This window comes from Diprion similis, chromosome 4, assembly GCF_021155765.1.
Source record: "Diprion similis isolate iyDipSimi1 chromosome 4, iyDipSimi1.1, whole genome shotgun sequence".
Taxonomy (NCBI): Eukaryota; Metazoa; Arthropoda; class Insecta; order Hymenoptera; family Diprionidae; genus Diprion; species Diprion similis.
In genome coordinates, this window is record NC_060108.1 from 18,806,526 (window position 1) to 18,818,566 (window position 12,041).

At 40.8% G+C, this 12,041-nt stretch overlaps 2 protein-coding genes across 2 annotated transcripts; one reads left to right on the plus strand and one right to left on the minus strand.

Annotated features, from left to right (window-relative positions):
* The first annotated feature begins 180 nt into the window (after positions 1–180).
* Positions 181–1,610, plus strand: LOC124406072 (oligosaccharyltransferase complex subunit ostc). Its single transcript, XM_046881416.1, has 4 exons — positions 181–478; positions 578–651; positions 749–966; positions 1,040–1,610. Exons 1-4 carry the CDS (start codon positions 340–342, stop codon positions 1,056–1,058), a joined length of 450 nt encoding a protein of 149 aa, XP_046737372.1. The 5' UTR covers positions 181–339; the 3' UTR covers positions 1,059–1,610.
* LOC124406070 (calcium and integrin-binding protein 1-like) lies at positions 1,310–3,242 on the minus strand. Its single transcript, XM_046881414.1, has 5 exons — positions 3,032–3,242; positions 2,834–2,868; positions 2,375–2,622; positions 2,084–2,282; positions 1,310–1,996 (listed from the first exon to the last, which is right to left on the minus strand). The coding sequence occupies exons 1-5, from the start codon at positions 3,080–3,082 to the stop codon at positions 1,975–1,977; spliced, it is 555 nt and encodes a 184-aa protein (XP_046737370.1). The 5' UTR covers positions 3,083–3,242; the 3' UTR covers positions 1,310–1,974.
* Positions 3,243–12,041: the final 8,799 nt, after the last annotated feature.

Below are 12,041 nucleotides of genomic sequence, written 5' to 3' on the forward strand. Positions count from 1 at the left end.
AGCCTGAATCACTGTTGCGCCCATGACTAAAAAGTTACAAGATTGGAAGTCGGCGTGACGTGGAGAACCGGACATATTACGCAGAGATCTCGAAATTTTTATACAATTAAATAGATTTCAGTCCCCTTTGGTAATATCAAGCCCATTATAAAAATCTTATCGTTTTACATGATGATGAAAGAAAAAAAGTGATGATTCTGAACTTGTCCAGAAAAAATTGTTGTAAACATCCACGTCACTAGACGGCCATCTTGTCGCGATACACCGTTCGTGGCCACCCGGCACGTCAAATATTTTTCAAATCAATTTCTGTCAATTTCTGTGAAGTATATTATAGAAATGGAGAACATATATCGAGTACCATTCATCGTTCTACAGGTTCCAAATTTAAAAATAAAAAAACCATCATGGTTTGTGCAACCGAGTTCTATGGTTATGTTCGCACTGATTCTCTTCTCGTACTTCCTCGTCACCGGAGGTTAGTCATACAATTTTTTTCACTGAACACATTTTAAATTTATACACTTCACATCAATATTCAATAATTTCTTAATTTTCAATTTCTACGATCTTTCAGGAATTATATACGACGTCATCGTGGAACCTCCAAGTGTCGGCTCAACAACAGATGAGCATGGGCACTCTCGCCCGGTACAATTTTTTTCTTTTACTCAGTACTACATGGCTTCTATTGAATATGAACTTTTTATATATTTCAACAAATTCGAAATTTTCTTTCATTCTGTAGGTTGCATTTATGCCATACCGTGTGAACGGTCAATATATAATGGAGGGGTTAGCTTCTAGCTTTCTATTCACTCTAGGAGGCTTAGGATTTATTGTATTGGACCAGACGCACAGTCCATCAACCCCGAAGCTCAACAGAATTCTTTTGATCAGCGTAGGGTTCATATCCATCATCGTTTCATTTTTCACCTGTTGGATATTCATGCGCATGAAGTTACCGTGAGTTTTTCTGAAATCATAGACCAGTTGAATTCTACGTTGCAACAATTATTAATAATTTTACTTATTTCAGAGGATACCTTCAGTCGTAAAAAAGAAGATTGCTCTCTGTAACAAAACTGTACACACATTTTTATACATGCGTTATAAAGCAGTTTTTACTTTAACAAAGAATAAGAGTTAAATAAATAACAAACAGCACTCGTTACACATATTTGTATATTCTCATTTTTATTTAAAATATCATATCGATAGATAGAATTGAGTGAAAAATATATGAGACTTGAGACTATATCAAATAAGAAAGGATAATGTAGAATAACGTAAATGACAGAGTCTTTAAAATTATCTATGCTTAAAATATTACTCTAACTCTCAGATTCGTAAATCTGGGTATTTGGCAACTTGAATAAAAATTTTGTGCACTTGTATAATTGTATAAAACTGATCATACTTTTTCAAGATAAATAGTCAATGAATTAATAGTCTATCAATAAAAATTGAGATCTGTGTCAAGATTTGACTAATCCTAACTCCAAATACATACATACTCATATGGAACTACATGTATAATTGTAAATGCTTACTGGAGTACAAAATACTAAACTAACATCTGTAACGAAATTGTACTAAAAACATGACAATAACGAAAAATCTCAATTGACTAATTGGCATCCTTTCGGAGAATTGACGATGCCATTTCTTCTGCAATTGATAAAAATAATGCATATTTTTCTCTCAGAATTTTCCTGTACACCTTAAGCTGAAATGTTCCGAAGATGCAACGATTTTACCTGTGAGTGCATTAGAGTAAAAAATGCAAGGTCAGGGCTTAATTAAAAAAGAAAATTTTCCAAGTTGTTAACACCAAATTAGTAAACGAAACGAGGGCGGAGGGCTTAGGCCTTTGAGCGCTGACGAAAAGAGTATCATCGATTTTCAGTGCGTTTCTCAGTCTTGTGTTGACTAGTGGGCGTTTGCTTCTCAGGTGTTTGTTGTTTGCATTTATTATAAACGTATGCGGAATGACCTACAATAGAACAAGGAATCAAATCAGTTTGAATAGCCAAGTATGGTAATGATGCAATTGTAAATATGGAAGCAGCCGGATTTTTACTTTGAGAAATCGCTGCTTTTTTCAATAATATGCTCAAACTCAGCAAAGCTCAATGCTCCGTCATCGTCCAAGTCAGCTTCTTCCAGCAGGCATTGCAAAAGTTGCTGCATATCAGCTTCGTTCAACCGCTGAGGGGTGGTCAGTCTATCCACAACTTGCCTAAGATCCCCAACACCCAGCATATCATCTCCGTCAAAATCTAGCAAATTAATAACAGATCGAACACAGTATTGTATAAGAGAGACATCGAATCTCCTTTTATTGCTAAAATTCTGTCTAATGCAAGCCTACCAAATATTCGAAATGCATGCTCAGCTTTTACAGCTTTAGGGGCAGCGTCGCTGAACACAGACATCATATCAAGAAAGTCTTCAAAGGTACAATCTCCATCTTGGCTGGAGCTGAAAACTTTGCAGATTCGGTCTCCAAACGGATTGACTCTCAGCTCAGGATACTGTAGTATCTTTGCCATGGGAAGTTTAGCATTTCGGTTGTGGCCAACTTTCTCTGGGGCAAGAGCCTTGAATTTTTGGTGGGCACTGTGGAATCATTTAGAATGAGTAAATCTGAATCTTTGTGAAAAAACAAACATTCAGAATGTTTATAACAGTCACAAACTCTAAAGCCAGCAGAACTAGAGTGCTATGGAGTTCATGTATATCAAATAAATAAAGCAAAGTGGAAATAGTGAGTGGTAAAGATAATAAAGAAAGGGAGTTGATTGAAAAGTGAGGAATTCGATATACTTACAACATCACCTCCTTCTTCGTGAAGTAAGTCAAGTCCTAAAAACAGAATGTTACATATTACGCTGAGTGAGTTGAGAAACGATAGTCAACTGAGACTGCAACAACTGCACCAAGGTGCAGCAGATTCAAACATGTGAATATCGTAGACAAGGGAATTTAGAAGAAAAAAAAAAACAATAATCACAACTTGTGCCCTTACCTGATAATCCTGGAGTTCCTCCTCACTAAATTGACTCTTTCCAATGCCCATTTTTTCATCAGTGATTACCCATTACAATTACCTGACGAACGCATCCGGTGCTACCGTTTTGTACTCACCCACGAAGCTGTGTGACGACAATATTGACACGTGTGTGTCAAATTCCACGCACATTAGTAAATCTGTCACTCACAGCGGGGTACGGCAGTCACGTACGAACAACTCTCAGCTACCGATGACGATCACCGACTGAGGTTGCCCGGTACTCATTCCGTCGCTCCAAAGAGGGGTCATCATCCTAGGTGGCCTTCCGCGGGGGGGGGGGGGGGGGGGGGGGGGGGGGGGGGGCACACGCAAATTTCCAACGCCACCCAGCCCCGCCAAGTGGGAAGTCGGTTATGCAGGAGTACGCAACAGATGGGACGTTACCGACGGAGCAACATGTAGGACGATCTCTTTTATCGACGCTGTAACTCATCCGTCGGTAACTCACGATTGCATTGGCTTCGAGTCCCGCTACGCCAACTGCGTACAACTTTTACGTTGAAGGCCTGCAAAAATTTCTTAAATCTCGAATCGAGCCACAATATTTAAAGCACAATTTCATAGACACGTGGGGTGCCTTTTATTTGACAGTTTCAGACAGCAGAAGGGTGAAAAGAAGCGAATTATTGGAAGATTTGTGAACATTGTTTCGAAACTATCGAACTTTCTTTAGATCCAGAGCTGTTTGAAAAGTTGCAAAAGCAAATAATTTTGACCCGAATTTGGACTCAAAATTGATCCGAAGAAATTGGCGAAATCTCCAACTTTCGTATTTATTGGTCATTATATTCTTTTGCTTGTTTCGTTGCTTCCGAACTAGCAGATTCATTTTTCGGTCTGACACATTGAGCCTGAAGCATCGATAGGGGTTGGATGATGATGTCGAAAGAAACCGAGAACGTAATTGTATTTGTAGGTGATTAGAGATGAAAAATCCGTTTGATTTAATAATTATACAGGTAAAAAATAAAAAATATCAATATTTTCGAAATAGGATTACCTAGGATATTAACTGAAATGGATTGTTCATCTATAATCACCCACAAATACCAAGGCGATTTCGGTTTCCGGTGATATTTTCATCCAACCTATCGACGCTTCAAGTTCAGTGTGCTGAATTACTCTGATCGGTGAAGCGTAGGAGGGAAAATAATCACGAATGTTTTGTAAAGGTGCACGGAGCGAGTATAAAAGCTTAACTTAGACATAAGATGAGAAATAATTAATGAACGAACGCCGGTACGTACCCATTTTACTTGTATCACGAGGCCACGAAAACATCGTACGCATCAATTGAGGGAGAAATAGGAATTGGAGTGTAAAAAATTTTTTTTGTAGATGTATACAGAGACTGTTACACAATAAGTCATACCTGCACATTACAGAACTGACTTAAATAATTGCATGACGCTGAGTATTTATGCATGACTGATCATCAATTAAAGGGCACGTTGTTTTGGACACCCTTCCACATTGTCCGCGGGTTTATTAGGCACGTCAGAGCCAAAGACGGATCGCATTGTTTCACGTTTGCCCTTCAGATAGGGATACCTATGTATAATCCGAAGCTTCTGTCTCTGACATCTGATGCAGACGAAAGGGCTCGGGGTTATAGTTTGTAGCCGCAACCGAGTTACATTAAGGTTAATACTATGCGTGTGCCATTTCTGTACTATAATTTGTGAAACATAATTAAACGAAAATTAACTCAGCCGTGTGTAAATAGAATGGAAATGACAATGGTTACGATGACGGTAAGGAAATTGCTGCTTTATTTTTGTTACAAGTTGTTGATTATACTTATACTGCTTTTTTATTTTCCACACTGAGCCAAGCCAGTTTTATCTTTTATCGGACCTGAAGAGAGATTTGTGGGAGTTAAAGGCCCCCATTATCGTTTAACTAATCTCAATCTTGAGAGATTGCAGTCTTGACACTTCCAATTTCTTTCTCATGCTATCCCGCTCTGGATCAAGTTGCCCAGCATCGATTAGGTTTTGATATAAAACCTGAACGACGGCTAACAGGTCAGCGAGAATTTGATCATCGAAGAGTGACAAAAAATTTTCAGTCTTCTTTTAACTTTATTTTTAAGTACATTATTATTATCGTGTTTTTTCATGATTAAATGAAAATATGACCGTAATAAACAAAGAAAAAAAAATATTGTCGTACGTTATAATTTTACTGTACAGATTCGAGAAACGCCGGCAGATATTTGAAACAATTCATGCGTCTCTGACAGAGTCCAAAGCCATTACATGGAATATTAATACATGTATGAGTCATCGAGATTTTAATTGTTGACGGTAGGTATATTCATATCCGCTCAAATTGTTGGGTGGTCCATTACGTATGTGCAGACTAACGCATTTATTTGCAAAATAACAAATTATTTTGTATGATATACATCGCATTCGGTGTACCGTATAAAATGGTTTTCAGTAGCAGAGTTTCAGTCCGGTTAGAAACGCAAATAGTGAGTGGAATTTATGATTCACGTTAGGATTTCTTAACGAAATCCCGTCACCGTGTCAATATATGTTTTCTCCTCTCTGACCATATTATATCGAACGTCAGAGCGTCGTACAGGTTGAAATTTCGTTTGTCAATTCATTGATGCGAGTGACTGAACTTGTATAACTTTACCGTAGACCACGCATGGATACAGATGTATGACATAAGCCGCGAGCAAATCTCTGTAGTGCAGAGGTATTGAAATCGATCCGGTGTCTGGATTTATCGAGGTTGATCTTTACGAATTCTCAACCTACACGGAATTCGACGGATGAAAAAGAAAGTATCCCAAATCGTTTTTTTTCTCACATGGTAATTCCTACCGATGTACTCGCCGTTCATGAACCCTTTACCGAACGTTCCTCCAAGGGCCGTGTGCAAGTAAAGATAGAGAAAAGAAAGTTGAAAAGCAAAAAAAAAAACCCCCAAACTTCAGAAGGCAGAACAATGCTTAATCACCGTTGCATTAAGTAGAGCCCCCGTACGTTATTCGGGCAAATAAGCTTAAACACGCGCCCATCTCACTCCGTGTGTCCCCCGCAAAGTTACAACGGGCTGGTTGATGTAGGTATAAGGTAGGTATGTACAGCGCGATTTCCTAGAGCATTCAAGTTAATCCGTTAATTTGTCGGGCGAATGGCGGTCGTGTTCCAGCTCCCTACCACGGCAGTACCTATCCGACGCCAAAATAACCACATTCTTGGCCGGATTCCACTGGTTTAACGGAACAAATTACGCAGAGTTTCACTCGCGGTGAAACAGCTATTCCTGCCGGCGTTTCAGCTGTTTTCCCAACCCATGTTGTCTACGTTATGGCAATGTCCTGCCGGACGTTTAAAATGAAGCCGGCAGGAAAAAAAGAGCGGAAAATGATTATAAGAAATATTTCCTCGCTCCCGGCGTGGTGAGAAAAAAATCAGGACCCGCCATAACGGCTGTTAAAAAAACGGAAACGAGAATTGAAAGGGAGCAAAGGGGATGGGCTGGGGGGGGGGGCTCGTATAATATATACGAATTAGGAATCATAACCCTTATCTGTTCTTCCTTTTCCCGTTTGCCGTGCGGTCGCGTGAGAGGCTATGGGACAAACAGATGGACCGCGAAATATTTCATACGATACAAGAGGCAAGGTGAGTTCTTTCCTCGTAGAAAAAAACACATCAGCCAGCAGCATGACGGCAGGTCCCGACTTTTCCATACTTTACTATCTGCGCTGCCTCGACGACGAATGAGAGCTTTTTGGGAGGGGGGGGATTAGTTTCGTTTCGTTTTCCCGATGGAAGGGGGTGATGGGGGGGGGGGCGGGGGGGAGCGTGGCGAGCACGGCGTGAACTGTACAAGGGAAAGGGAACGAAGGGCAGGAAAAGTTGCAGGCGTGAACAACCGCTTTCGTGTAAGCAGATTAATGGTGGATTTCTTTTTCCATCCTTTTTTATGGCCTCTTCTTCTCCAATCGTTTTTAAAACTTTTGTTTCATTGATTTGTTTTTCGCGTTCTCTCTCCGTCCATTTTTTTTTTGCCTGTTTTTTTTTTATTCTTGTTTTTCGTTCTCGTCTTTTATTGTCCGTTTAGTTTCAAACCCTCGGTCACGTATCGGGTCCACGGTATTACATGCGTACGTATCTTTGCAGCGAAATATTACCGCCTCTCCCTCTCTCTCAATTGCCGATGCTATGTGTATATATATATATATATATAGATATATACCTGTACCACTTTAAATAGAATTTAATTAAAACCCTGTCGCTTAACGAACGCTCCCGCGAAATCAACCCTCGAACATGCAAAACATTCTACTTTTCGGGGATCGGGTCTCGCGTGAATGTGTGATCGTGATACCTACGTGTAACGAGACACGCACACACGCGATGTAATCCGCACGCGGCATACGTTTTGCCAAATCGGTCAGCAGATCAGGGAGCGTTGGACAGGCTGCTGTAGTAGTCGAAAAGCACGTTCGGTCAGCCTAGCGCGGTTGTGAAGTGATAGACGGCGTTGAGTCAGACTCGCGCAGTAGTTAAGGAGCGGGTTTAATCGGACGTTAAACTGCTTGCGCAGATATCCGCGGCTAAATCTGACGCTCGTATCCTTCTGAATTCCCTACGAATGAATGATACGTGTGTACTAAGTTTCGGGCAAGTATAACTGCAGGCACGTTTTCAGAGATGTGGAAGTTTTAAGACTGCAGAATCGTATGAGTATTATACATATGTTATGCGGTATATAGGTATATTATGATATATACCTACGTGTACGAACTGCAGCTGAATAACTTTCTATATCTGATGCGTTTTCGACCGATGCCTGTAGGAGTTGTTTCAAATTATGTGTATAATTTATGCACAATTAGTTGTTTTTTTTTCTCTATTTCGCAAGTATGTATTACAGGCATAGAAAAGTTTTATACAGTTTTTGTAATTTCGTTTTTACACATACTCATAACGAAGTTTATAGATGATATTTCTGCAAGTACATTAAAGTCAAAATCGTTAGTGTCAAACCAAATATATACATATACGTATGTATGTATGTGGATGGTGTATTTCTTTGTAAATATTACATAAGTTTGTACCGGAAAATAATCATGTTTCCATGTTGGAACCTGTGCAAAAAAATCATTTAACCGCAGCGAAATTATGATCAAGTGTGTTATTTGAAGAAATATTATTTGAGGAAAAAATTTGTGGCAAGGAGTGTTTATACGCGTACATGGAAGAAAGAGGGTGGCTCTGCTTCTCAGCCGCTAAAATCAGTGTTATCATAAGAATTTTGATGAAAAAAAGGATAGCCTCAGGTTCTTCGTGCCGCGATACGGCTGCCGCAGATGTACCTTTAAGGTTTTATTCTTGTTTGAGATGATTCGTGATAGCCGACGACGACGATGTGATTTTGCGAAAAAAGGTATGATGGCTGGAACGGTGAATTCAAGGAGGGGGGAATAAGTTAATTACAAGAGGTACGACTTTGCCTTGAAAAAATTTGTTCCAGTTACGATTATTCAATTACCAGATCAGCGATATACCCTTCTGTATGAATATTCTTTTGCAACGTTTTCTCTCTGCAAACTCGCCCGCGGTGGGAGGGGATCATCAGCGGCAGCTGCTCAGTGTGATTATCTCAATATTGAAGAATCTTTTGCATCGATGAATTATTTAAACCCAAATAGAAAAATCGTCGTTTCCCGAAGGTATATATTCCCTACATATATAATAAATACAACTGGTGGACTTTGAAATTGTTCCTTTAAACAGCGAATCGATAAACTTACTCATGCATAATCCGCCCCCGTAATACACGTCGGTATTATTAGAAATCAGCGAGTCGCGGACCGTTGAGTTTTGTTGAAAGCGACTTTCGACGAGGGTTCAGAAGATCGTAAAGGACTGCAAAATTCATGGACGCACGGAGAAAATCTTGCGGCCTACAAAATTGTATATATACCTATGTTCGTCCATACCTGGCTAGAAGAGTTTCGTTCACATCAGGAAACGACGGTGACGAGGAAACTGAGTCCGTTTTTGATAACTCGGACGTGAACTCAACAGAGGGGTTGAAAAGGACTCGCGTGAACTTTGATTCCTCCGCCGTTCGTGGTTTGAACCTCGCCTCTGGCGGCCTGCAGTTCGTATCCTTTTATCCTTTTAGCCGTCGTTAGGGGTGCTTGGAGGTCCTCGGATCTCGACCCTTACCTAAGTGAGCCCATACGATGCGTCTATATAACAGAAAACTCTCCAACAACATGACGCGCGGCTTTGTAATTCATCGCCGAGTATATCGCAACGGGTGTCGAGTTGATCGCAACGGCTATTTATATCCTCGAACGATCAGCAGCTGCATATCCACAGGTTAATTAGCAAATTCGCCAAAACCGTGCAGGCGCAATTAGCGACTACAATATCCGGTGCATAGGCGTGTTTGACCGCTGGACGTGCCGTCTCGGTCGGTGTTTCAGTTCCCGCCAACATTACACCGGAGGGGGGATTCGAGCTTTCGTCTCCGAAGCTCCGGCTCCATTAAAGCGACTCGCGAAGAGATTGAAAAATTCAATCCCGCAGCGGGGAGGACCTCCAGGCACACCCACCCCGAGTGCCTCTTTACGAAGCTGGACTGGGATCAGAGTTCTGCCTACAGCTGTGTAATACGTGTTGTACGTTGTTATACGATACCTTTGTGGGTGTGCGACGTACGTATACATACTGGCGTAAATTATGGCAGCCATCCCCCTCTTGAAAGAAAATCACTCCGCGAAGAGGAAGAGAGAGGGAAAGAGAAGGCCAGAGAAAATGAACGGAAAATATTAAGGCGACGGAAATGGCCGGGCTGAAGACAACGTCGAAATAAATTTATTAAATATATAAGAACATTATCATTAGGGCGAGCAGAATGTTGCTTGTGTCTCGTTTACTTTGGTTAATAATAATTTTTATAATGAACTTTGAAATTCAATGTAACCCCGAGGTGAGCCGGATGGTATGAAAATGTGTGTGGATAGGGTAGCTGGGTATTCGTCGTCGTACTTATCTTTTAATCCTGTCCCCTTAATGGCGTCTGATTCTAATAATTGGCTCAATTACCTATACTTTCACTAATCACAAAATTAATCGTGCTTTTTCAAGAATTAATGCAATATTGTGTATATTTCTGAAAGCCGTCGTGCAATTAGGCGACAACGAGTATTCATTGAAAACATATAAGCCTTTTTTCGTAGGTTGCATCATTTGAAGTATGAAGAATAATATTTTCATAGAACTGATACCTTAAAAAAAGGGCAATTTTCTTTGGCGTTGTTTGACACAGCGTTTGATAATTGGTAAAAATATTTCTGTAACAGTTTCGACTGATTGTTAACGAGCACAAATTTCACAAAACTTCAGTAGATAAATGCAAAGCGACGTTGTTCAAGATGTATAACCGTAATATCTTGAAATTGAAAAATCACTCTCCTTCTTGTCTTTTTTTCCTTCGAGAAGCGCGTCGACGCGGGTAATCTATGGGTTGATCTCGGTTCGGATCGATGGACAAGCGGGATATCGTTTCGGAAAGAGGCGACGGAGTAAAAAACCGAGGCGAAGAGGAGGCGCCCCCGTCGAGGTGAGTATAGAAAAAATGGAGGACCGCAGGACTCGCGGGTTGAAGGACAAAGGAGCGGAGGACGGCGGTGCAAGGCGAGTGATGGACCTTCGGTAAAGATAAATCGACCTGCCCTCGACAGGCGGGAACGAGGCGGGCAAGGTGGAGGTGTAAGGTGCCTGACTATACTCGAAAGATTTTTGTCGCACGCGGAGGCAAAAGGTGAAGATGAAAAATAAAAAGTGTAATAAAGCAGAACAAAGAGACGCCTCCTTCCGACGCCCGAGGTTATCCCCCTCCGTCTTGTTGTATACGCGGCAAAAAACTCGACGAAGACCTCGTGTGTATAACGTACAATCATACATGTATAAAAATTTTCCCTGAATGGAACGAAATTTTTCATTTTCTTCACGTCGAATGCTCTGTTCTAATATTGATCCTGCCATTGCCGCCTCAGTATGGTGTTTGTATACTGCAATCAAATAGAAATGCTCAAACCCACCACCAGAAACCGTTCAAATCGTATGGCCGACTATCGCAGAATACTTGGGCTGTATAAGTGAAGCCAAGATTCGGAAACTGATTCCTTTTTATTCGATTAACAGGATTGCCATGGTTCGAGATGTTTTAAAATTTAATCTAAACCGCGTCCCGCTGTACGAAAAAATTAACATATGGGGGATATCATACGAGCTTGATCAACTGTTTAGAAAAATTGACAAACAATGCTACGTAATATATCACCTTGTTAAAAAAATAATTGGAGCAGTTTGTTTTTAACAAATTTTTTTTTACAGAAAACTGCAACTTAACGCTTTGCTATGAGGAAAAAAATATAATAAATACGCAACTGCGTGTTATAAACAAGTTGCGAAATTGAAAAAGAGGCAGGGAAAATATCGTACCGAAAGATTATTTCAAATCATTTTTCATTCGCGCTTTATATTCGGGGGAAAATCCTGCGCCTGATTAGTTTATGGAGTCAGAGGGGGATCGAGTCTGTGAAATATTCTTGCGGAACGGGGGGTTCCATGGGGCGCAGGACGAGGATACAGGCCGGTAGGCATAACGTCACGTGTAATACATATATAGGTATATAATATTCGAGCGTAGGAGGGTGCAGAAAACCCCTATTCGACTCGGGCGAGGCGAGGATCCAGAATTTTGGTTAGTCGGTCTGCATCAGGTCGAAGGAAGGACAGACGGAAGGAAGGAAGGAAGGAAAAATTACGTCCAAGGATTTCCTACATCACGCAACTCGAATTCGCGGATGCTGCTCGGGAAGACTGTCGATCCTTGTTAGCCGAGTGACAGGGAATCAGCCGCCTCTCCTTCGCTCTTCTTACACCCACCCTTTTCTTGTTCTATATCCATCGTC